The sequence below is a fragment of the Mycena indigotica genome (genome assembly GCF_014461135.1).
Source record: "Mycena indigotica strain 171206Taipei chromosome Unknown Mind.scaff0002, whole genome shotgun sequence".
NCBI lineage: Eukaryota > Fungi > Basidiomycota > Agaricomycetes > Agaricales > Mycenaceae > Mycena > Mycena indigotica.
Genome location: NW_023503001.1, coordinates 4,249,999 through 4,271,971, shown reverse-complemented (window position 1 = coordinate 4,271,971; position 21,973 = coordinate 4,249,999). Strand labels below are relative to the sequence as shown.

Genomic DNA, 21,973 nt, shown 5'->3' with positions numbered 1-21,973 from the left:
GCACTACTTTGTCCAAACTTTCTCAGCGCTAGTCAGGGCGCCTTGCTGGAGGTTTGTACCCTTGCTTGACCCTTGAACGAGGCAGCAGACCGGGAGAGTGATCCTGACGGTAGACGCGTTATACATTGCCACTTCTGGGATCGAGTTTTCGTCGTAGAAAATGCAAAAATAGGTCGGCGAGAGGGAAAGGTAATATGTCACGCATGTCACAGTCTGAATCACTCGTTCAAGGTCGACCTCGATGTCGCGCTCAGTGGCACGCCCGTCCCCTTCCGTGGAAGGCAATATGATGACCCAAATAGACGATCTTGTGCAGCGCAACCGGACACTCGAGCATCTCAACAAAAAACTAGGCGATGAAAACGCGCTCTTGCTAGAGAAACATAAACGCGCTTTGCATGACCACACAGAATCCCATAAACGAAGCATACACGACATGAAGGTTCATTTCAATGAGGAGCGCGTAGCCTTTCGCGAAGGCTGCAACCGAATCCTTTCCTCGCATCAACTCGCCCACCTTCGTCTGACGGCAAAACTAGTTGAAACGGAGGATGTAATCCTAACAGAGACAAACGCTACGCGACAACAAAAACTCGCTTGTCTTCATCGTGACTTTCAGCTCACCATGTTCCGGGTCCGTGAATCCCAACTCGAAGCCCGTATCGAAGATCTCGAAGACCAACTCAAGTATAGCAGCCGAGAGGGAAACGACCACATCCTGGAACTACAAGGGAAGTTGCGTGCGCAAGAAGAGGAGATAGAAGCTCTTGGAGAACAACAATCAAACCTGGAGGTCGGTTATCCGATTCCAGTCTGAACCGCACTTACGTCCCTCAGCAAGACCTTGACAAACTTCGTGAAAGCCACACACGTTTGGAATCTGCTAAAGACTCAGCCACGACGAAGCTCGAGCGCCTAAATCTCCAATTAGAAGGTGCTAAGACAGCCCACAAGGACTTGGAACGCCAAAATGACGAACTGAAGCGGACCAATGATCAACTAAAGCATCAATTAGATCGATGGCAGAATCTAGAGAATAAAGGCGGAGAAGAAACGGAATTCTTGAGGAAGAAGAGTGTTGACCTCGGGGTGCAGGTCAAAGCTCTAGAACAGAGGCTCGAGAAGAGAGATGCAGAGTTGAAAAAGGAAAAGGAGAAACTTTCCAGATTCAAGGCGAATGCAAAAGAATTGGAGGTCAGGATCAAACCACATCTATCTTGTGCTCAACTATTGCAAGGTTTACGCCGGAGAGCAGCGTGAAGAAGCGGAGGTGTCAGCCAACGCTCTAGCTGCAGCTCGTCTAGAGATCGAACAACTCAAGCAGGCGCTCGAAGAGGCCCAATCATCTTACCCCGTAAGCTTTAATGCGCTTTCTGTTTTCGTTGGTTCATTGTTTGAGCAGCATCGTGTATCACCTACTGTGTCTGAGACTGAAATCGCTCTCGACATGGCCGACGTAGTCCCATCGTCACCGGCAAGACCAATCTCAAGAAAGCCTGTCTTAAGAACTGCCGTTGCGGGTCCATCTAATATATCGGATGATGACATCGAGGAAGTTCCGCCCCCGCCCAAGAAACGGGCGACTTCCAAACAGCCTACGGCCAAACGCCCAAAGCTGAAACCTCGGTCTCAAACTATCTCGAAGGAGGATAGCGAGGACAGCGAGGAAGAGCGTAAGCCGACCAGAGCGAAAGGGAAAGCCAAGGCCGTTGATGAGGACTCAGCAAAACCTGCAGCAAGAACCAAACGGAGGCGTGAAGAGAGCGAGCCAGCCCAAACAAAACCTCGGTCTCGCGTCAATCAACAAATCCAGCCTAGAGGGTCCAAGCTTATCTCAGATGATGAGGACGAAGCACCTGCCGCGAAAAAGAAGAAACGAACTATAGGGATATTTCCTACCAACTCCCAGCCTTCATTCAACTTCTTGTCCACGACTGCGGTTTGTCAACTGCTTCCTTTCATTAAACTTAGCTGACCACATAACTTCAAGACTACCATTGGTGGAATCGACATTCCGACTGTGCTTTCACCCGTTCGTCCAGATGATCCAGTTCCCAGCCGGTCAGCGCCAACTCGAACTACGTCGAGCAGCGGACTAATAAGTAATTTCTTCAGCTGGAAGAAATAGATCGTTGTGGTAGTGGATCGATGATGTGCATATCTTGTGTCAATAGGGTCAATTCGGGCATCTTTCATTTGAGGTCATGTGATGCGTCTCCTTCGTCGTGCCGTCCATTCTGCTTCCACTGTCAACCCGGCTGAAATCGCGCATTTTTCGCGTCTCTCTTCACAATGGTGGGATGAGAAAGGCGAATTCAGCTTTCTGCACCAAATGAACCCAGTCAGAATGCGTTTCATACGCGAAAAGTTACTTGAAACTGCCCGCGACCAAGAACCGCTGTTAGAGGAGGGTTTTGGACTTAGGAATCTTGATGTTTTGGACATAGGCTGTGGTGGAGGACTTTTGTCTGAGGTGCGGCGGGGAAAACACAACACTGTCATCAACACTGACAACTCTGCAGAGTCTTGCTCGTTCTGGAGCAAACACGCTTGGAGTGGATGCATCTGAAGCGAATATTTCAATAGCGAGGCTCCATGCCACGCAAGACCCCGCCTTTTCTAGTCCCTCTACGCGGCTTTCGTACCTCCACACACCGGCTGAAGCTCTGTTGAAAGAGTCCAAGCGGTATGATGTCGTCTGCTCGATGGAAGTGCTCGAACACGTTGATAACCCCTCTACATTCCTTGATACTTGTTCTCAACTCGTAAAGGTAAGCTTTATGTCTTCCTCCCCAGATGGATACTAACTCAATCACGTTAGCCTGGAGGCCATCTCTTCCTCTCGACAATCTCCCGTACACCACTCGCCTACTTCCTCACGATTTTCATGGCAGAAGATGTGCTCGGCAAGGTTTCAAAAGGGACACACACACACTCCAAATTCATCCGCCCAGAAGAGTTGACGGATTTTTTCCGCCGAAAGTTGCATTGGATCGACCAGAGCCCATCTCAACCACCACGGACGCAAGCTGAAGTGCGGGGTCTCGTGTATAACCCATTGGCTTCGAATTGGATACTCGCGCCACGAGGAGCATACGGCGCTACCGCTGCCAACTATCTCTTTTGGGTACGGAAACCCATCCAATACCCAAGTGAATCAGATAGCAAGTAAATGATATTTGAGCACGTTTATTTACATTTTCAGCTCAGTGAACTTTAGTATATGTAGTCATTCCTTGTAGGTAGCTACCCTCTGTTGTCTGAGTGAGACGCTGGAAAACTAGACACAAAAGAGGGGACTACGCACGCAAAGCAAGTCCAGCGAATTTGGCTGGAGTAGCAAGGTCGACCGACTGAACCGGTGTCGCCTTGCCAGGCGCCAATGACAAAACCTTGATGGCAGTCGCGTTTGCAGCCAGAACATACAGGAAGCTATGGAAGAGTCAGTCAAGAGGGCGCAGTAAATCGACGAAGTGAACAAACTCCGTGTTGCCAACTGTGGCTATCTCGCTGTCAATCGTACCCGCGCCGGCACCTTGAGAATATTGAGCCACAATGGAAGGTTTGAGGTTCGCGTCGAGGCTAATTTCAGACACAAGGGCCTTCCCAGCGTCGATAACATAAGCATGGCCTGTCTTGGACGAAAAGCTGGACCAGCAGACCGCACCCTGACCGGGGATCGTAAACGCTGATGACTCTGCGGCGGCAACACCATTGCTAGCGGGAGAGCTGAAATCGAATATATCGATGCCAATGCCTGGATCAGTCGCTAGAATTGCGCTTTTCCCTGGGATTGGCGTAAGGCTGAATGGCAGTAGACCGCCCTTGGCTGGCTTAAGAGCGCTATATTGCGTGGACAATGAGCTATCTGCAGAGATCTTCCAAAGGGCCAGATAGCCCGGAGTAGGCGGGACACCTTTGACCGAGACGATGAGCTGCGTGTCGTCGGGCGAGAATATGACGTGGCTAGCAGTACCCGGAGGTCTGAGGCATGATGAGGAAAAAGAGAGAAAGGCATATAATCACACTTGCCCACTGGGTGGTCTATAGCGCATTAATCAGTAAGTGCAAGCTGCCATCCGTGAGGAACTTACGTGGTTTGGTTGAGACTGAGACTGCGGACGGTGTTCGCAATTGGAGTAATCGTCGCTTTCTTGCTATCGACCGCAAAGCACGCGACACCGCTAACCGAACCACCATTGAGCGCGCAAACCATGTTCCCCGCCTTGTTGATAGCCACTGAAATGGGGAATTCGCCGCCCGATCCAATAGGTTTCCCTAGCATCTTCAAGCTACTGGGGTTCTGCTTGTCGATGGTGAAAATCGAGATGGTGTTTGAGCCCGAGTTAACCTGATCCATGCTTAAGATGTGGATCTCGGCACGTTTTCAGAGCATACCGCCGCCAGAATACCTCCACTTGCACTGGCTTTGATTGAGCCTTGTGAGAATAAGGGATCCCCGCCGGTGTTGGGAAGACCATGGCTCCCGACGCCCTCAGCGGGTGTAGCTTGGTGCAATGTCTAAAGAGTAATGAGAGCTAGCATTGGAGAAAATGCCAGCAGGACCTACCAGCTTGCCGTTAGAACCGATGGCTGCCGAAACAACGTAATTTCCCGAAGGCTCATTGGTCAAGACTAAGGAGAACGTTAGCTGGTATACCAAGTAAAAAGGTTCATACAATATACTGCTCCTGAGGACGGGTCATGCGACGACCACGAGCCCATAGTCTTGATCCCAGCATCAGCGGACACAGCGGAGATTAGGGTAGCGAAGATCGTATGAGTGGTGGACCACTTCATTTTTTGTGGGAGCGAAGTTTTCGTTGAGCTCAACAAGACATTCGTTGTTGCTTTTATCCAGGCGACAACTTGACACTATTTTGGGAGATTCCGAAAGAGATATTGTCAAAGAACCATCATTCGTGCGCAGTTAATTCCGATTGGCTAAATGGGCGGAGGATGAGCAAGCAAAGTGGTGACCTCGGTCAGCAAGATTCTGGCAATCGCGGGCAACCACAGGATGAGTTAGTGCTGCGGCGCCAGAAAGAAGGTCGAGCTTATGCAGATGGCTATATATAAACCTGTTTCACTTGACCGTTGAGTTGGTAGCTCGGCTTCAGTCTCGGAATAACCTCAGTCATTAGAAACACGGCGCCAGAGTTCAAGTTTGAAACATCTTTGTAGTGACATTACAAAGTTTTCATAGAAGTAGGTCCTTTGTCGCAAAAAAGTCGGTGGTGGTTGGGTGCAACTAGTATCACGTGATGTGAACAACCCAATTTTACAGGCAACTCCCAATGAAGCAAAGCACTAGCAAGAGAGGGGTAGAAGCGATCGGGCGTGTCGTGTTGCCTGAAGCCTCCATTAAACCTTCATGGGCTACAAGATCTCAAGGAGAGAGGTCGTGTTTGCTCTGCTTGGTGGCTGTTGTTTCTATCTCTTCACTTCTCTCGCAACAGACTCTCGCCGAACCAGCCTTCCATTACGTTTCAACGACACTCATTTTCCGGCAACTACAGGCGGTTATCTGACCTCTCAGCCTGCCCCGCTCGACCTCGGTCTTTCTTATAGTCTTCCTCAAACTGAAATAATCGCACATGCGCCAGGCTGGACCTTGTTTCGTGATCTTTACATGAGCAAGGGAGCGCTTGTCCTGCTCACAAATTCAAGCCCCTCTTTCCCCGACATCGCTCTAATGACATCGACCGGTCTCCCAGGAAATCTCACCAACGATGCTGAAAGGATGCCCACCGAACGCGACATGGCTTTCGTAACTCCCCAGGAAGCGAGGGCTAGATGGGGCGGCAAACTTAGCCGTGGGGAGCGTAATCGAATCCTGACTTTAGAGGGCACAACAGTGAGCATATCTTCTTCTTGATTCTCGCCTGTTTTTAATGTTAGCCAAGCTGTTGTACAACGACCCTCCTCAGTTCTTAAACCACTGTGAACATATTGTATCCTTGTCTAAACGCCACCTCACGATTCTTTAGACTTTCATTTCGTTGCAGAGCTTATGTTTGGCACCTGGGCCTTACTTTTTGGCGCGTTTGACCGAACGATTTCCCCTCCTTCTACCATCCCTGCAGCGTCCTTCACGCCTCCTCTTCTTTCTACCAACACCCCGACCATCACACGTGCAATCTTTATCCATTCCGACGGCTCTGGGTGGCGAGATGGACCGGGCTTCAATGGCTACGCAATGCGCGCTGTTTTTCCTTCCGCCACAGTCGAGACATCAATCGACTGGGTTGATCGCATCAATGCAACAAAGACGGAAATGGGTCGAGCATGGCATTTCCCTCTTGCTTTGCTCGTAGATCGCTCTGCTGCCTTCAGGAATCCCATGACTGGCGCACATACTCAGCGAACTGCGGCTCAAGCTTGGATGGTGATGGCGAAGCAAGGCAAGATTGACCTCATCGGCAACTGGTGGGCAAGCATACGAGCAGCCCTGACAAGATATGCTGGAGGAGACTCCAACGAGAGCCTTGATTCTGAGCTCCAAATGCCTGATCACGTGGTTATCACCTACATCAACCGACAAGGGACACGACGACACCTCCGTGGTGCAGACAATCTCGCGCTGGTGTCTGCCATTCAAGATTTGGTTGATCGTAAAAATCGACAAGGGAAAAAATGGGAGTTTCAAGATGTGCATGCTGAGCGTCTGTCATTAGATGAACAAATCAGAGTCACGTCTCGCACAACGGTAACTGTGGTCCATGGTCCCTTGCCAGTCCAATGACGCATATCCCAGATCATGCTTGGAGTTCATGGAAATGGACTAACACATCTGGTATGCGCGGTTCTGTGAATTGAAAGGCTTATTCCTATCTCTCTCAGGTGCTAATGAAACCAAACCGTCTGTCCGCCGTCATCGAAATATTCATTCCTGGGGGTTTCGCTCGAGACTATGAATGGACAAGCCGATCGTTGGGAATGTCACATTACTCCGTCTGGAACGACACGTTAGTTGCACCTCTCTTTTTCCGTGTTCATGTGCTTATCAACAGATAACAGAACCTTTACGTATCCTCATGAACCTCCAGACCCTGCTTACCCTGATGGCTTCCATGGTCCCTCCATACCACTCCATGCGCCTACCGTCATAAAACTCATCGAAGACCATGTTGCTGCACGGGAAAACGGACCCACAAGGCCAAACAATTCTCCTGTGGACGACTTTTACGCCGATGATATCTAGCGAGCTTGGCAACTCATAAGGTCGCCACGCTCTTGAGTGCGAGATCTTTGGCCACCGCGCAACGGTCTTTTTCGCGTCCCTTTGCACTCTCAAATGCTGATATAAGGGACTCTTGGCCGTCGTCGATCCTTGTAGATTTAAATATTAATGTGAATAATAGAGGCGAAAATCCATATTCGCACCACTTCACGGCTTTGCCTTCCTTTTCAAGCAACACCTTGACAGTCGACCACGAGAATCTCACGACTTTAGGTAGACCAAACACAGGCTCAAGCGTCCTTTGTAACCAAGCTTTTGTTTTGGGGTCTAAGGATTGTAAGTTGCAAAACTGGCAAGAGTGCTGAAAGTACTCGCCCGCGGGATACCCTGAGCCCATCTCGGTGTCCCAATCATCGGCCCCACCCTTCTCTTCGAATACCCAGTCCTCGATGCACGCGTCACGGGTCACTTTGGCAGCAACACTTGCTGCACCCACAATCTTAAACTTGTCATCGGCTTTGTTTTCTACAGTGAAAGAAATGTCGGGGAATCGAGCAGATAGATATGCTTTGTAGGTCGCAGTGGGGCCCAAAGCGTCAACATAAACCTTCACTTTTCAGCTGTGAACGGGCCAAGAGGAGAAGTGCGTACTTCTCGTAGCTCTATACCCATCTTGAGCACCTCTTGTATCAACAGTACAGTGGCGTTTTGAGATTGGACGTTTAGATTCGTTGGTGGCCGGCGCAGCATCCCCTGGGAAATGGCCTGAGGGCTGATCACTCGCACAGACCAAGCAAGATTTGTTGGGTCAGAGCCAAGTGTCTCAAGTAACGAAGACCGAACTTCGGCGGTGAGTGTTTTCGAGTCTAGAGTCATAGGTAACGCGTAGTTAGAGTTCGAATAATTACACACCTGCAAAACCAAGCTCTTCCAGTGTCTCCTTGTAGGCCACTGGGCAGTAAGCTACGCCATAAACCAAAGGACCCAACACGGGGCCCCGACCAGCTTCGTCGACTCCGAGTATATAAGGTCCCGATGTTGTTGGCGTCGGACTGTGGTAGGTATAGCTTTCGCGAAGAGGAGTCGATGGGCCGGGTGTGGAGGGGACGTTCGACATGGTGTGTTTGTTTACGCGTTGTTTGGTCCTGCCAGTGTCGATCAAACGCGTTGTGACTAATGTGATGGTCGAATGCGGTGACGTCGTTACTCTGCTGCGATCGCATGCAGCGCACTCCTCGACCTCATATCGATACCCAAGCTCGGCCACCCCAGCGCCAGCCATCCTCTCCTGAGTGGTCAGGGTCGATTCAAGTCACACCACCTCCCTACACTGAGGATGATGATGATCTCGATCCAAGCCAAACACCGCGACCCAGAACCCATTCGCTGAATTCCCAGAATGCGCCTCTCCGTGCTGTCAGCGCCTCTGTAGCCACTATGCATATGCCATTCCCAGAGCCTCAGATTTACCGGTCCATATCTGCGTCGGCCTCAAATCAATCTCTCGGTCACCGCTACACTCGGAGTGATCAGGGTCAATCGCCTCTTCGTCTTCAACGGGACCCCAGTATGACTAGCGTAATGACCACAACATCCGCGTACTACTCAAATGAAGATAACGACTTTTATGCGACAGCATCGGTGGATGTGCGTGACATTACCATTTGCTTGAAAAGAGGCTGATCGTTTTCTTCTAAGTCTCATGGGGACTCGGCCGAGGAAACGGAAGATATTTCTCGTGGATTCTCGCAGCTCTCGTGCGTCTGTTTTGCCTTCATAACGCTGATTTTCTTGACATAGCCCTCAAGGCTCCAGTCTGAGGAAGGACTTCGAGGATTCCAAAGCGGAAAGTTGGCGGAAAAGGATGAAGAGTGGCATAAACTTGTCCCTCCAGAAACCTTGAATATGTTGGGGAAGCGGGAGGTGCAACGGCAATCGGTCATCTTCGAGGTTTTCAAATGTGCGAGTTCGCTAGAACAGTCATTTCATTCTCACTTACAGTCTTGTCTAGCTGAGAGGGAATATGTTGCTGATCTAGAGGCCATTGAACAAGTTTGTATACGCGCCCTTCGTACCGCTTCGCCACCAATCATTCGAGAATCTCTACTGAACAAATTCGTGACCGAGGTTTTTGGCAATCTAGCAGAAATCACGGCCCACCACCAACGAATGTTGGCAGCGCTATTTGCCCGTCAACGTGAGCAGCATCCGGTTGTCCAAAGCATTTCCGATATACTACTGGACAGTGAGGCTGTTATTTCTCTTCGGAGCTCTGTTCTGATCCACGGTTCAGCCGCACTGAAAGAAGATTTTCGTGCAAGCTACGAGACTTACATCAAAGCATACCCTCTTGCTGAGTCTAGGCATCGGAAGGAGATCAAGCAAAATACGGAATACCAGGCCTTCATCCAGTCGGTTTCGTCGGACCGTCGCATCCGAAAACGTGACCTCACCACTTTCCTCTCGCGCCCCGTCACTCGCTTGCCCAGATTAAACCTTCTGCTAGAGCAGATACTCAAACTTACGGACGATGGACATCCCGACAAGGAGATTTTACCTATCATTCTAGATATACTCACCAGCAGCGTTAAGAGCGCCCAGCCTGGAATCGAAGCAGCCGAAAACAAGGTCAAGTTTTTTGAGTTGATTCAAAGCCTCGTATTCCAGCGAGGGGAATTAATCGTAGGTATCAATGTTTCGTGATGCCCTCCTCTTACCGTTTCTCAGGACATGGATCTCTATGCAGATACCAGGAATTTGTATCGTCAAGCTCCTGTTGCGCGTTGGACTCGGGGAGAGGCCGGACTTTCCACTTGGACGAATCTTTGCGCCGCTCTACTAGATAATTATTGTGAGTTGATTGCTTTCGTTCTCCTGCGATACTCACCAAAGGCTTAGTTATCCTGACTAATGAAGAAACACGCCCCAATGGCGTAATCAAACGATACCTTGTCTCCAGAGTAAGAAACAATCAACTAGCATACCTGCTCTCATAAATTCACTGCAGCCAATACCACTATCATATCTACGCCTCGGATCATTCAATTCACCTGCTGAGACTCGACGAGATGGATTGAAATCACGACCAGTGTACCCATTCGTTATCTACCATGCAGCCAGCAAAATGAGGCGTTACACACTTTATGTGGAAACAGAGGCGGAGCGAACAAAGTGGCATCAAGTGTTCCAACCAGCTCTTGGACTGCATCAAGCGAGGCAAGAGGCAAACATGGCAAGTTTTTTCGTGGCAGTGGTGACCCTCGCTTATAGCAGCAAAGTACTTTGAGCCGCACGTCATCACAGATAATTTCTTCCGAGTACCAACTGTCCGCGTTAAAGCATCCAAACCTACTGGCAGGGTAACAAGCGCAACTCCATTCAGTATGTTTTCACAAATGTGAATAACAACTCTGAACGCTTTCACAGCGACGGGTGGTCGCAAATTTCTCGCCGTTGGCTGTTTTTCTGGAATATTTGCGGGGCACTGGGAAGAAGAAAGTGAGTCATCTATCAGCACTCTCTCGTTAGTGACCTCTTTTTAGAATTCTACAAGGCATTGCCCTCGTCAAACCCCACCACTCTGTTTGCGCTGGAAACCATCTCCACGCGGCCTTTCAATCGATTTGTCGTCCAACATGATTCCACGCTCATGTCCTACGCGCAAGATCTTCTTGGACAAGTGGCCCTAGCCAAACTAGATCCCAAAAAGTTCCAAGCATCCTGTGAGAAACATGACAGTAGCAATGTGTTGTTCTCCAGGGTGATGAGGGTTGGCAAGCGAGTCCTAAGTAAGTGCCTTTATTTGGTCTCTGACTGATGTCGAGTTGACGTTGTTGAAGTTGTTTATGCGTCAAGACGAATGTTTCAAAGCTCGCTCGACCTTCATGTCCTCGAAGCTGTTGACCACACTGAAGCAGCAATATCACCAAAACGCTCCAAAGGCTCATCTGCAAGATATTTCCGGCCGTTTGGTGATGTATGCCTGTTGACTAGACAGGGAGAGATGGTTGACCACAGGTATAGCCAGGTTTTGTGGCCAAAGAGGCACATGACATCACGCCGCTTGTGAAAACTATCGCCATCTCGACAAGCGACCGTATTGTTATTCTCGACCCTACCAAGTAGGTCCCAGTTGTTCGTTAACTGATCAACACAAACGAACTATATAGTCTTACCCGATCCGCAATCACATTCGTGCCAGACTTTGACGAAAGCAACTATACTGCCGCCGGCGCTGCTATGGTTGCTCTGAGGAAGCGTCTGGAGGAGACAAGACCACTGGGTCTTTTACGGTGCAGTTCAACCGAACTTCTTGTTGTGTACGAGAGTGAGTTGTTGTTCTCCAAGGATTCTGCCCAAGTTTCTCATTTCTGAGCAGCAATGGGTTGTTATGTTACTCGCCATGGAATTCCCACGAGAAGCAGTGGCTTTATCCGCTGGGAATCAAAAGCGACTGCATTTACATCGCGCGGGGGCCATGTCCTCTTATTTTCTCCCGGTTTCATCGAAATCCGCAATGTTTTGACTGGACTGCTTGAGCAGGTGATTGAGGGTCAGGACATTCGGCTATTGCACTCGTCGGACGATGCGATTCTAGTCGCCATGAGGGGGAAACACGACGATGAGGGTGGGGCGAGTGAGCAGATCGTTGATCTAAGAGAGACCACTGAAATTAGTGTACCACAAGCAGCGATGCCTGTACCTTCTATGTGGGATGAGTGGGACATGTAATAGCTTACCAAACGAAACGTATCTTTATTTCACGAGAAAGTTTTGCTGGCCGAATGGGGAAAGCGTGCCTCTTCCCAACTTCTCTTATCCTGAGCGACGTGAGTACAAGAAATGCTTATCGCTGGCTCCCGACTACTCTTTTCGACCGACCATTATGAGCTCCAAATCGTGGTGGCGTCTCAACGGCTGGGTACTCGAGCCCGAGCCCTCTACATTTGCGCCAAACAAAAAATGGTCGAATAAAGACATGGACCCCGTTCCCCGAGGGCAGCAAACGTGGACTACGTGGGTGAGTGCTTCTTCTTTCGCGGTTTCTCACTTCCAGTTCGTTGATTATATTGGAGAACTACTGTGCCTACTGGATTTCGGACGCGGTAATGTCGATCTGCTCGTCGTGTCATTCAAAGCTTCTCAACTTCGTTACGTCTAGACGAACACGGTAGCTATCTTGCTCAGGGGAGTTGTTGTCCTCTAAACTGTTGTAGGCGTCTTGGGAGCTTGCTAGTTCAATGATCGCGATTGGCTTGTCGTGGCGGCAGGCGCTGCCAGCAATTGCGTTGGGTCATATAATTATCGCCTTCGTAATGGTGCTGTCTCTCTTTTTTTTTGACCAAAATTTCTTTGCTGACCAATAAACTCAGGTGTTGAACGGGACTATCGGGGCACGGCTGCATGTTGCTTTTCCAGTCATCACCCGGTCATCATTTGGATTTTGGTTCTCGTACTTTGCAGTCATCAGCCGAGTCGTCCTCTCATGCTTTTGGTTTGCTATCCAGGTTAGTCCTGCTCTCACTCACTCACCCACGATTTACTAAGTTTCTAGACTTATGTCGGATCCGAGTGTGTCTACCAGATGCTCAAAGCAATCTGGCCATCGACGGCCCATATTCCAAATCACCTCCCGGCCTCTGCAGGAATAACCACTGTGGGCATGATGTGCTACTGTACGGGTCATCAATTCCTTGTGCTCCTTGTTGAACCGCGTTCCGTAGTCCTATTCTGGCTCATCCAATTGCCCTTTCTTCTAGTCTCTCCTCAGCGCATCCGCCACCTCTTCGTGTTGAAGGCTGCCATTGTCCCCGCTACCTGGCTCGCTATCCTGATCTGGGCTCTCCATCGGGCACCACCAAGCGTCAGTCTCAACCAGCAACACTCGTCGTTGACTGGCGGTGCCGCAAGCTGGGCATGGTTGAGCTCGCTGAATAGTGCCTTGGGCATATATGCGACCCTCGCTGTCAACATCCCCGACTTTACTAGATATGCCAAGAACGAACGAGCGTAAGTGATGCGAACGCCTTTGAATTGTTGCATCGTTCAATACGTTCTTGAAGCCAATATGTGCAAATCATTATCATCCCCGTCGCGTTTACTCTGGCAGGCTTTTTGTGGAATGGCCGTGGCAACGGCAAGTGAAGTGTTGTACGGAACTGTGATATGGGACCCTCTCCAACTGATCGACCGCTGGGACTCGCGTGCTGCATCGTTTTTTGCGGCATTCAGTTTTACTTTGGCCAGTACGTCTCCCTGTTTAGTGAGTGAAATGCACAGGCTTATCGAATAGCCCTCGGCACAAATATCTCCGCCAACTCACTGAGCGCCGCCAACGACATGACTGTCTTACTGCCTCGCTACATCAACATTCGCCGGGGCCAAATTATCTGCGCCATCATTGGAGGCTGGGCGCTATGCCCTTGGGAGATCCTATCGTCCGCACCGGGTTTTTTAACATTTATGTCGGGGTACACGGTGGGTTATTTCGGTGTAGTTGGCCGAGTCTCGTTGATTGTGAGGACAGGTATTCCTTGGTCCATTTGCTGCAATGTGCGTGCTGCTGTCAACTGGTATTGACTGCTCACACTTCGAATTCGCAGAATGGCGGTCGATGTTCGTCTTTTTCTTCACGCTCTCTGCAAGGCCTCTAAAAGCGTCTCTTAGTATTGGATCGTCCATCAAGGAAAGGTAGACGTCCCAGCCATGTATGACTACAAGGGCCGTTATCGGTACTGGAATGGAATCGTAAGCCTCATACTTGTGTTTGTAAAATATGCATTCCTAACGACAACAGAACTGGAGAGCGGTCGTTGCCCTCCTCTTCTCGGTCACACCAAGTCTTCCTGGCCTCGCCGCGAGCATCAACACGACCATTCACGTCGGAGACGCCTCACATCTTTTCGACATCGCGTGCGTGATTTCTCCTTCCTTTCGTTTTGCTTGCTGACGTAACATAGGTGGTTGTATGGGGTAAGAACGTCCACTTTCAGACTCGGAAACTACGCTGACGATGTCCAGTTTTTCACAGCAGGTGTCCTTTATTGGGGCCTTTCACTGCTTTTCCCAGCCAAGGAGACGTATCTGGAGGAAGCTGATCTGGGCGATGGGTCCATCGAGACCGAGTCGAATCTAGAGACTAAAGTGTAACGAGTCTGAGGTCTCAATTCGCCATGAATACATTTCAAAAATCCCTATCCACAGCCAAGCAACACACAAAAGAGCACGAACAAAGGGTATAAGTTAGACGAGGTATAAGTATCTTTATGCCCGCTTGATAAAGGTCGTCATGCCTTGCAAGTTGGCAGCGTCTAGGATGCATTGCTCAGTCTAAGAACCGCTACAGTCAGCACACTTACTGAGTGGAAGGCCAGCTGCCTTCGCTGGTCCCGCGATGTCCAGAGTTTGGAGTGCGACGGCATTGCCTGGGGCCTTGAGAGAAAGAACCCTGACTTGAGTTGCATTGGGCGCCAATACAAACATGAAGCTGGAAGCAGATCAGGATAAGCGCTAAGAGTCACGAAAAAAAACGCACTCATTGCCGCCAACAGTCGCGATGTCGTTGTCGATGGTGGCCACAGTATCACCTTGCGGGTACTGCTTGACGATCGTCGGCTTGAGGTTGTTGTCGAGCGAAATCTCGGTGACTTGCGAGGTTCCTGGTTGGGGTAAGTGAGTTGCTTCATGCCTGCTTGTCATGGACTGACCGATGTCGGTGACATAAAAGTTCTTGGTCTTCTGCGAGAACGAGCTCCAGCAAGTCGCCTTTTGGCCGGCGATTGTGAGGATTGACGACTGCCCCGCTGCGACGCCGTTGGCGGGCGTTGCGTTGAGATCGAAGATGGCAGCGCCAACCCCTGCATCGGTGGCCAGTATGGCATTTTTTCCAGGGATGACCGTCATGCTGAACGGAAGGAGGCCGCCTTTGGCAGGCTGCATTGGTTGGAAGTCCTTCGACAGGGATCCATCCTTAGCGACGTCCCAGACTGCGATAATACCGGGGGTTGGAGGTACACCCTTGACACTAGCGATGAGCTTAGTGCCATCCTCTGAGAAAATGACGTGGCTAGCTGTCCCGGCGGGGCCAGTGGCAGGACTAGCGGAGGTCCGATTTGAGAATATAGAAAATGCCAAAGAAGAAAAAACACGAACGTCGTCTGGTTAAGCTTGAGGCTGCGGACTGTGTTGGCAATCGGCTTGATCGTGCCCTTGGCCTTGTCGACCGCAAAGCAGGCGACACCGTTGATGGAGCCGCTATTGAGTGCACAAACATTGTTACCGGCCTTGTTGATGGCCACGGACATGGGGAATTCGCCACCCGAACCGATGGGCTGACCAATCATTTGCAGGTTGGTGGGGTTTTTCGGGTCGATGGCGAACACGGAGATGGTGTTGGAGCCCGCGTTGACCTTGCGCTACGTTAAACCGAGATGCTATGACTGTTTTTGAATGCGTACCGCTGCAACAATCTCTCCAGCGGCACTGGCTTTGACGGCGCCTTGGGCAAATAGTGGATCGGGGCCATCACCCCCGAGACCGTGGCTCCCGGCCCCATCAGAGGAGGTGGCTTGTCGGAGAGTAAGCTTGCCGTCAGAGCCAATGGATGCCGCAACGACAAAGTTGCCAGCAGGCTCATTCGTCAGGACTGTGAAGACGGTAAGCAAAGGATCTCCATGAGGAGAGTGAGAACCAACAATAGGCTGCACCAGCGGCAGAGGAGAGGGTAGCCTGGCTGGCCTTGCCCATCATCTTCTTACCGCGATTCTTGTTATGACGAGCATCCAAGGGGGCAGAGGACACGAGCGAAGACGCGACGAGAACGGAGAGGATGACAGAGGAGATCGTCAACTTCATTGTTGTGCAAAGAGAGAGTGTGTGGTTGAGAGAGCGACTATGGGTCGACTGGCGACAAAAATGGGATAAGAGAAAGTGAAAATGAGCGCTGCTCAAGGAAGAATTCGAAGGCGAGGTGAGGAAAAGAAACCTGAAGACATCGTGTTGAATGCGAGGTATTTTATAGAGGTTGCTCCTGGTGATGGACTGAATGAAAAGATGTTCGCCAGGCGATCACGGGCAACGTCAGCACAGCATTCCTGATATTTTTGGCGCCGATCGTCTACCTTACCACATGCTACGTAATATACTTTATGGTTCTTCAGCCTCCTCCGTCGTAAATACTAGACAGGCGCCATCGTCCCCAGCACTCAGAACGACAGACCCTTGTAGGCCAAATGAAGCGCCTAGTACAGCTCCTTGGTGACCCAAATGTTTACGCACTAAATTGCCAGTTCTCGCATCCCAAGTCCGCAGCATCTTATCAGCAGAAGCAGAGACGAGCAGGTAACCTTTCGGCGACGGATGAGCAAGCAACGTCGTGACCGCGTCCTATGGAAACGTGAATTGGTGTTACTGCGGAGGTGACAGGATTACCCACATCATGTTCTAATGTTGCGCGTAGTTTCATCGTTGTAAGGTCCCAGACACAAGCTTTACCATCAGTTGCGCCGGTCACAACAACACCCGCTCCTGTTGTGTTGCCAGTGAGGTCAACAAAGGCGATAGCCTCGATGCTTTCGCCTTCTGTATGTCCACCGAGAGTTGCAACGATTTCGCCTTTATTGAGACTAATGACCCTTACGCCTCCTGCTGCACCACCAACAACAGCCAATGACGAGGAATGATTTACGCCTAGCGATGTGATTCCATCAAGATCAAAGCGCGCGTCGTCCGGTGTCAACTTGAAGAGGGGACTGGGGGATCGTGGGTCCCAAAATATCAGACTACCGTCTGCACAGGCGGAGACGATGCGTTTGCCTAGTTACAAAGTCCGCAGTAAGTTTGGGCGCGCGTGTTTTAGTGGCAATGGCTTACCATCGGGCGTGAATTCACCACATTGGACGGCTCCCGTGTGGCCCGCAAAAACCTGCATAGTGTTACCCGAAGGTACTTCCAAAACACGGGTGAGATATTCAATTCATGACGGAAAACACGGATCCCTACATTGCCAAAGCCACAGCGTCGTATCATTTGATCCTGCTAGTAAAACGCTCCCTTTCGGGTGCCATCGCAAAAACTAGCCACATTCAGCAAATTTTACCAGGAAAGGAAAATAACCGACCATAACTTCATCGGGGCCCTCAAGCTGAGTCAGGAACTCCCAGGTCCGATAATTTTCTTTCCCGACCCGCCGCCATACCCTGATTTTACCATCCATTCCACCAGTCGCAATCATTTCTCCATCCGCACTCCAGGCGACACTGGTGACACTGTCGCTGTGGCCAGATAATTTTACGATAATTTCGCCATCGGTGATGTCCCAAATGTAGCCCAGATCGTCTTCGCCGCCTGATGCAGCGAGCGGTTCGGTGGGGTGGCCAGCGACAGCAAAAACAGAGGAGGCATGGGCAGCAAAAGCCTGAAGTGAGTTGTCCTCGCTGGATCCTGAAGGGCCAGGCAAGTCTCCAACTTGGTCGTCTTCTTCATCGTCGTCCATTGGGTGGTCATCATCGTCATCAGGTACTTCAGCAAGCACGTCCTCTTGACTGATGAACTGTTGCTCTTCGTCTTCGTCCATTTCTTCGTGGTGGGAGGTCATTGCAAACCCGAGTATTTATCACCTTGAAATTTTGAATGTGTAAGCGAGAGCTAAGTAATCCGTGTCCCGATTTGGAAATGACTGGAATATACGGGCCCGTCGGCGGGGCCGACTGAGCGCACTGTCCTTGCAGTGATTACTCGGAGCCACTTATTCGAGAAAAGTCCGGAGGAGACTTGTTGTCGGGAATTCATTGGCGATTTGTTTGAACTTGTCACGGTACAAGTAAGCAGCTTTCGGGGACACGTCAGTCACCGACTCTGCTTAGTCTCTAACCACCATGAGACTTTCCCTTTCTCTCGTCGCGGCCTTGGTTGCCGCCGTATCCGCCTCAAATGTCGTCGAACTCAACCCTGGCTCTTGGGATTCCGTTATTGGTAAGGGCAAACCGGCTTTGGTCGAATTTTATGCGCCATGGTGGTAAGTGAACTATGATCTCACGCTTTCCCTCGATAACATTCGTGCTCCAGCGGCCATTGCAAAGTATGTAGAGGGCCATTTTAGCTTCAATGGCAAACCTATTCTCCAGAACCTCGCGCCTGCCTATGAACAACTCGCCGACGCTTTCGCCGGCAAAGACGTAGTCATTGCCAAAGTAGACGCAGATGGTGAAGGCAAACCCCTTGGCTCCAAATTCGGGGTCACCGGCTTCCCTAGTGCGTATTTTATATGCTGCGTCGCTCGCGCTCAACAGTGTTCAGCACTCAAGTGGTTCGACAAGGATGGTGGTTATGAGCCCTACGAGGGCGGCCGCGACATAGACGCGTTAGCTGGCGTACGTTTATTCGAGCATCCCTCGTCCTACGTTTTCTCACTTTTGACGCTTGACAGTTGTTGGTGCACTTGCTCGTCCTCAGACTTACACTAAACTACGGACAGCGTTTCCTCGAAATCTGGAATTAAATCAAACATTAAGGCCCCACCACCACCCGATACCGTCATTCTGGACTACACTAACTTCGATGGAGTCGCTTTGGTTCGTGCAAGCCGAGTTAGTGCCTATAAGAACTAAGTAAACTGTTCTAGGACCAAGAGAAGGATGTTCTTGTCACTTTCACTGTGGGTTTCCTATGCGACTACTCGATGTTCCACGCGTTAACCCATGTCCTAGGCGCCATGGTGTGGCCACTGCAAATCAATGAAGCCCGCCTACGAGAAAGGTCGATTGATTTCGGAATGTTGTTTTAGTATTGATCATCCACTTATAGTTGCCTCCACCTTCAAGACGGAGTCCAAGGTAAGCTACCAGACACCCTCTTTCTGCGCACCTCTGATGGCTTTCAGTGCATTGTCGCAAATATCGACGCGGATGACCAAAAGAACAAGGGTATCGCCGCGAAATACGACGTCAAGGGCTTCCCCACTATCAAGTTCTTCCCCAAGGGCAGCACTGAAGCTGTCAGTTATGAAGGAGGCCGCTCGGAGGCTGACTTCGTCAACTTCCTGAACGAGCACTGTGGGACCCAGCGCGCTGTTGGTGGCGGATTAACTGATCAGGTACAGCTTGGGTTATTCGAAGTTTGTGAAGGTTAAATGTTATTTTAGGCTGGCCGTGTTCCTGGTCTTGATGCCCTCGCCAGCAAATTTATGTTGGCCACCGCTGACGCCCGGTCTACCATCATCCAAGATGCTACTGCGCTTGTGGCTGGTGCTGGAGCCCTTTCCAACCACTACCTCCGTGTCATGGAGAAGCTCGCCAATAGCTCGGAAGGATACCTTGAGAAGGAGGGCAAGCGGTACGATTAGTGCCAATTGGAGTTTGGCTCGCAGCTGACGTCGTTATTTTTCCCAGACTGAACTCTATTCTGGCTAAGCGGAGTCTTGCTCCGACTAAGCTGGACGAAATCAAGATCAAGTCAAACATTCTGAGGGCATTCTCCAACCCAGTTCAGGAGTCGGAAAAGCGTGATACGGCTGAGTTGTAGACGAGCATGATGCATTTTATATATATTTGTGGAAAGCAGAGAAATTTGGCTACCCACAGGCACCATTGCGGCTTATCACCTCGCGGCAAAGCCTCGTGTATGAAAAAGAAGGTCACGCACGTCGAAATTCTGGATTGTTGGGACAAACCATGGTGGCCGGATCGATTGAACGCCACGCTTGAGCCATAAACACCGCGACGGGGTTCTCTTGTCTTGCCCTCTGACCTCTCCCTCCATCTCACACTATGAACTGCGACGATGACCTTGGGCCTGTTATCCCTTCTCAGTGTTATGAGCTCCGAATGTATCGGTGGAGGAGGTCCAGAAATCGTTGGCAAAGGCTGTCAGAAGACTACGAGACAGGCGACGAGCAAACTCCTACGAATTTCCAGCTGGTGACCTGGAATGTCAACTTTGATGCTCCTATGCCCGACAAAAGGATGACCAAGGCTCTGCGCTACCTGGAAGAGGATGTGTTCAAATGCGAGAATGGCGAAGCACCCGATCCTTGTGTGATCATGCTCCAAGAGGTCCACGTTAGGGCAGTCGCCGCAATTCTCTCTGATTCGTGGGTCCGGGAACATTTCTTGTTGACGCCCGCCGATACGAGCAAATGGCCCACTGACGCGTTATATGGCAACATCACTCTGGTGGAGAAATCGATTCAAGTCGAGAAGGCCCACATTCTGCAGGTGTGTCTATGTTTGTGCCCCCAACATTTTTTTTTGTTTGTTTACGTTGGTCTGTTTTTAGTTTGGGTCGTCATCAATGCACAGGACGGGCTTAATTGTCGATGTCCGCCTCGAAGCACCAAAACCCCACGAGTACGATGTCATATTGAGGCTGATCAATACCCATCTGGAATCACTGAGAGTGGGAGACGATGTCAGGCCTGGGCAGTTGAAGCTGCTCTCGAAATTCTTAAAGGTGTGTCACAACTATCTAGATTGACGCCAACAAGCCAACACATAAGCAGGGTCCTGGTGTGCGTGGGGGGGTTGTTGCAGGCGATATGAACCCAATCGGGCCGTCCGATGCTGGTAAGTTGGTGAATTCAAGCGATTTTGCTGTGTTTCTAACGCCGAAACAGGGCTACCGGCGGCATACGGATTGAAGGATGCTTGGCGCAAAGGCGACAAAGACCCCAAGGGCTTCACGTGGGGAGAACAGCCTCCAGCCCAGTTCCCTGCTGCCAGATTCGACAAAATATTATATCTTCCGAGAAAAGGCTATCGAGTCGAGCCACCCGAAAGACTCGGAGTTGGGCTCAAGCTTTTTGATGACCGGCTGCCAAACGGAATTTGGACCAGCGACCATTATGGGCTGCTCTCAACGGTAGAAGTGCTGCGGTGAGGATGTTGTATTTTTTGGAACGTGTCATTGTCATTGTTGTTACTTGTTGTCGGTAGGATTACTTGTTGTAGTACTTTTAGTCCAGAATGATCTTCTTGTGGTGCTTCTTAGCCGATAACCCACGCTTCGGCAAGTAGCGGTGGTTACAGACAAGTTGATTCGTGGATTCTCCTCGACGGCTTTGTTCGAGTATTGGTCAGCACACACTGGTCGTATTCTCTGAGGGAAACTGCGGTTGGTTGAAGCCAAGCATCAGTAACCGGATATATGCTGGCCAAGAAAAATGAGATCATCAAGTGGACACGATGGCCGCGACTGCGTGATTGGCAACAAGTCACACGTATCATAAAAAGGCGGAGCCCTGTTTCGCATCATCTCCATCTTCTCGCCCTTTCCTCCCAACCACGATGAAGTCCGTCCTTTTCCTCGCCTCGGCTCCTTGTTGCTGGAGTTGCTGCCCAACTCCAAATCAACACGCCGTATGTCATTCTCTATCCCGCCCTTTCTAAAATTTACCTGTTTTCAGTGTCCCCGGAGCTGGTACTTAATCCCCACCTCGCCTTTCCAACCACTAACCTTAATTGCAGCTCAATGCGAGCCCCAGCTGATCTCCTTCTCTGGTGGAACCCGTAAGTCCTTTTTTCCCTGTTCGTGAGACTCAGTCTCTGACAACAGTTTCCACGTAGCCCCTTACTTCGTGGTAAGATTTCATAGTTTACCCAACTGACATGGCCCATAAGATTCTACTCTAGTCGTGCGTGCCAAATATCCGTCTTTTCCTCTTGTCTGACCCTCTTGTAGTGTCCAAACCAACCCAATTGGAACGACCGCCTTCAAGGATTTCGGTCAGCAGAACGGACCCTCGGTCACCTGGACTGTCAATGCGCCAATTGGTTTGTTTTTTTTATCCGTTCCTTT

At 50.4% G+C, this 21,973-nt stretch overlaps 11 protein-coding genes across 11 annotated transcripts; 7 read left to right on the top strand and 4 right to left on the bottom strand.

Annotated features, from left to right (window-relative positions):
* Positions 1–232: 232 nt before the first annotated feature.
* MIND_00239800 (uncharacterized protein) lies at positions 233–2,128 on the top strand (the record flags this gene model as incomplete). Its single annotated transcript, XM_037359281.1, has 5 exons — positions 233–793; positions 838–1,194; positions 1,238–1,354; positions 1,403–1,939; positions 1,991–2,128. Exons 1-5 carry the CDS (start codon positions 242–244, stop codon positions 2,126–2,128), a joined length of 1,701 nt encoding a protein of 566 aa, XP_037224376.1. The 5' UTR covers positions 233–241.
* Positions 2,129–2,209: 81 nt separating this feature from the next.
* MIND_00239700 (Ubiquinone biosynthesis O-methyltransferase, mitochondrial) lies at positions 2,210–3,172 on the top strand (the record flags this gene model as incomplete). The annotated part of the gene is made up of 3 exons (XM_037359280.1): positions 2,210–2,473; positions 2,523–2,771; positions 2,822–3,172. The coding sequence occupies 3 exons, from the start codon at positions 2,210–2,212 to the stop codon at positions 3,170–3,172; spliced, it is 864 nt and encodes a 287-aa protein (XP_037224375.1).
* A 34-nt stretch (positions 3,173–3,206) lies between these two features.
* On the bottom strand, positions 3,207–4,800 carry MIND_00239600 (uncharacterized protein; the record flags this gene model as incomplete). The annotated part of the gene is made up of 8 exons (XM_037359279.1): positions 3,207–3,253; positions 3,308–3,432; positions 3,484–3,984; positions 4,027–4,044; positions 4,095–4,351; positions 4,399–4,521; positions 4,571–4,635; positions 4,680–4,800. The coding sequence occupies 8 exons, from the start codon at positions 4,798–4,800 to the stop codon at positions 3,207–3,209; spliced, it is 1,257 nt and encodes a 418-aa protein (XP_037224374.1).
* A 574-nt stretch (positions 4,801–5,374) lies between these two features.
* Positions 5,375–7,204, top strand: MIND_00239500 (uncharacterized protein; the record flags this gene model as incomplete). The annotated part of the gene is made up of 6 exons (XM_037359278.1): positions 5,375–5,857; positions 5,907–5,943; positions 5,991–6,709; positions 6,758–6,796; positions 6,844–6,968; positions 7,021–7,204. 6 exons carry the CDS (start codon positions 5,375–5,377, stop codon positions 7,202–7,204), a joined length of 1,587 nt encoding a protein of 528 aa, XP_037224373.1.
* A 13-nt stretch (positions 7,205–7,217) lies between these two features.
* Positions 7,218–8,309, bottom strand: MIND_00239400 (Ribonuclease; the record flags this gene model as incomplete). The annotated part of the gene is made up of 4 exons (XM_037359277.1): positions 8,096–8,309; positions 7,835–8,049; positions 7,387–7,790; positions 7,218–7,332 (listed from the first exon to the last, which is right to left on the bottom strand). Exons 1-4 carry the CDS (start codon positions 8,298–8,300, stop codon positions 7,218–7,220), a joined length of 939 nt encoding a protein of 312 aa, XP_037224372.1. The 5' UTR covers positions 8,301–8,309.
* Positions 8,310–8,404: 95 nt separating this feature from the next.
* MIND_00239300 (uncharacterized protein) lies at positions 8,405–11,914 on the top strand (the record flags this gene model as incomplete). The annotated part of the gene is made up of 15 exons (XM_037359276.1): positions 8,405–8,830; positions 8,882–8,940; positions 8,992–9,143; positions 9,195–9,428; positions 9,477–9,865; positions 9,911–10,034; positions 10,082–10,143; positions 10,191–10,419; positions 10,454–10,564; positions 10,610–10,681; positions 10,726–10,971; positions 11,023–11,159; positions 11,207–11,304; positions 11,353–11,510; positions 11,562–11,914. The coding sequence occupies 15 exons, from the start codon at positions 8,405–8,407 to the stop codon at positions 11,912–11,914; spliced, it is 2,850 nt and encodes a 949-aa protein (XP_037224371.1).
* A 154-nt stretch (positions 11,915–12,068) lies between these two features.
* MIND_00239200 (uncharacterized protein) lies at positions 12,069–14,332 on the top strand (the record flags this gene model as incomplete). Its single annotated transcript, XM_037359275.1, has 14 exons — positions 12,069–12,203; positions 12,259–12,333; positions 12,400–12,501; positions 12,556–12,690; positions 12,738–12,858; positions 12,907–13,119; positions 13,172–13,192; positions 13,246–13,428; positions 13,476–13,660; positions 13,710–13,735; positions 13,786–13,798; positions 13,850–13,930; positions 13,980–14,095; positions 14,143–14,332. The coding sequence occupies 14 exons, from the start codon at positions 12,069–12,071 to the stop codon at positions 14,330–14,332; spliced, it is 1,596 nt and encodes a 531-aa protein (XP_037224370.1).
* A 114-nt stretch (positions 14,333–14,446) lies between these two features.
* Positions 14,447–16,174, bottom strand: MIND_00239100 (uncharacterized protein; the record flags this gene model as incomplete). The annotated part of the gene is made up of 7 exons (XM_037359274.1): positions 15,877–16,174; positions 15,640–15,827; positions 15,335–15,597; positions 14,890–15,278; positions 14,718–14,841; positions 14,542–14,669; positions 14,447–14,493 (listed from the first exon to the last, which is right to left on the bottom strand). Exons 1-7 carry the CDS (start codon positions 16,034–16,036, stop codon positions 14,447–14,449), a joined length of 1,299 nt encoding a protein of 432 aa, XP_037224369.1. The 5' UTR covers positions 16,037–16,174.
* Positions 16,175–16,327: 153 nt separating this feature from the next.
* Positions 16,328–17,777, bottom strand: MIND_00239000 (Ribosome biogenesis protein Sqt1; the record flags this gene model as incomplete). The annotated part of the gene is made up of 5 exons (XM_037359273.1): positions 16,328–16,567; positions 16,617–16,996; positions 17,054–17,128; positions 17,183–17,255; positions 17,301–17,777. 5 exons carry the CDS (start codon positions 17,775–17,777, stop codon positions 16,328–16,330), a joined length of 1,245 nt encoding a protein of 414 aa, XP_037224368.1.
* A 280-nt stretch (positions 17,778–18,057) lies between these two features.
* On the top strand, positions 18,058–19,702 carry MIND_00238900 (Disulfide isomerase; the record flags this gene model as incomplete). Its single annotated transcript, XM_037359272.1, has 10 exons — positions 18,058–18,154; positions 18,203–18,433; positions 18,479–18,614; positions 18,657–18,753; positions 18,804–18,836; positions 18,889–18,937; positions 18,986–19,014; positions 19,062–19,274; positions 19,323–19,513; positions 19,570–19,702. 10 exons carry the CDS (start codon positions 18,058–18,060, stop codon positions 19,700–19,702), a joined length of 1,209 nt encoding a protein of 402 aa, XP_037224367.1.
* Positions 19,703–19,947: 245 nt separating this feature from the next.
* MIND_00238800 (uncharacterized protein) lies at positions 19,948–21,055 on the top strand (the record flags this gene model as incomplete). The annotated part of the gene is made up of 4 exons (XM_037359271.1): positions 19,948–20,394; positions 20,456–20,629; positions 20,679–20,742; positions 20,793–21,055. The coding sequence occupies 4 exons, from the start codon at positions 19,948–19,950 to the stop codon at positions 21,053–21,055; spliced, it is 948 nt and encodes a 315-aa protein (XP_037224366.1).
* Between the last annotated feature and the right edge of the window lie 918 nt (positions 21,056–21,973).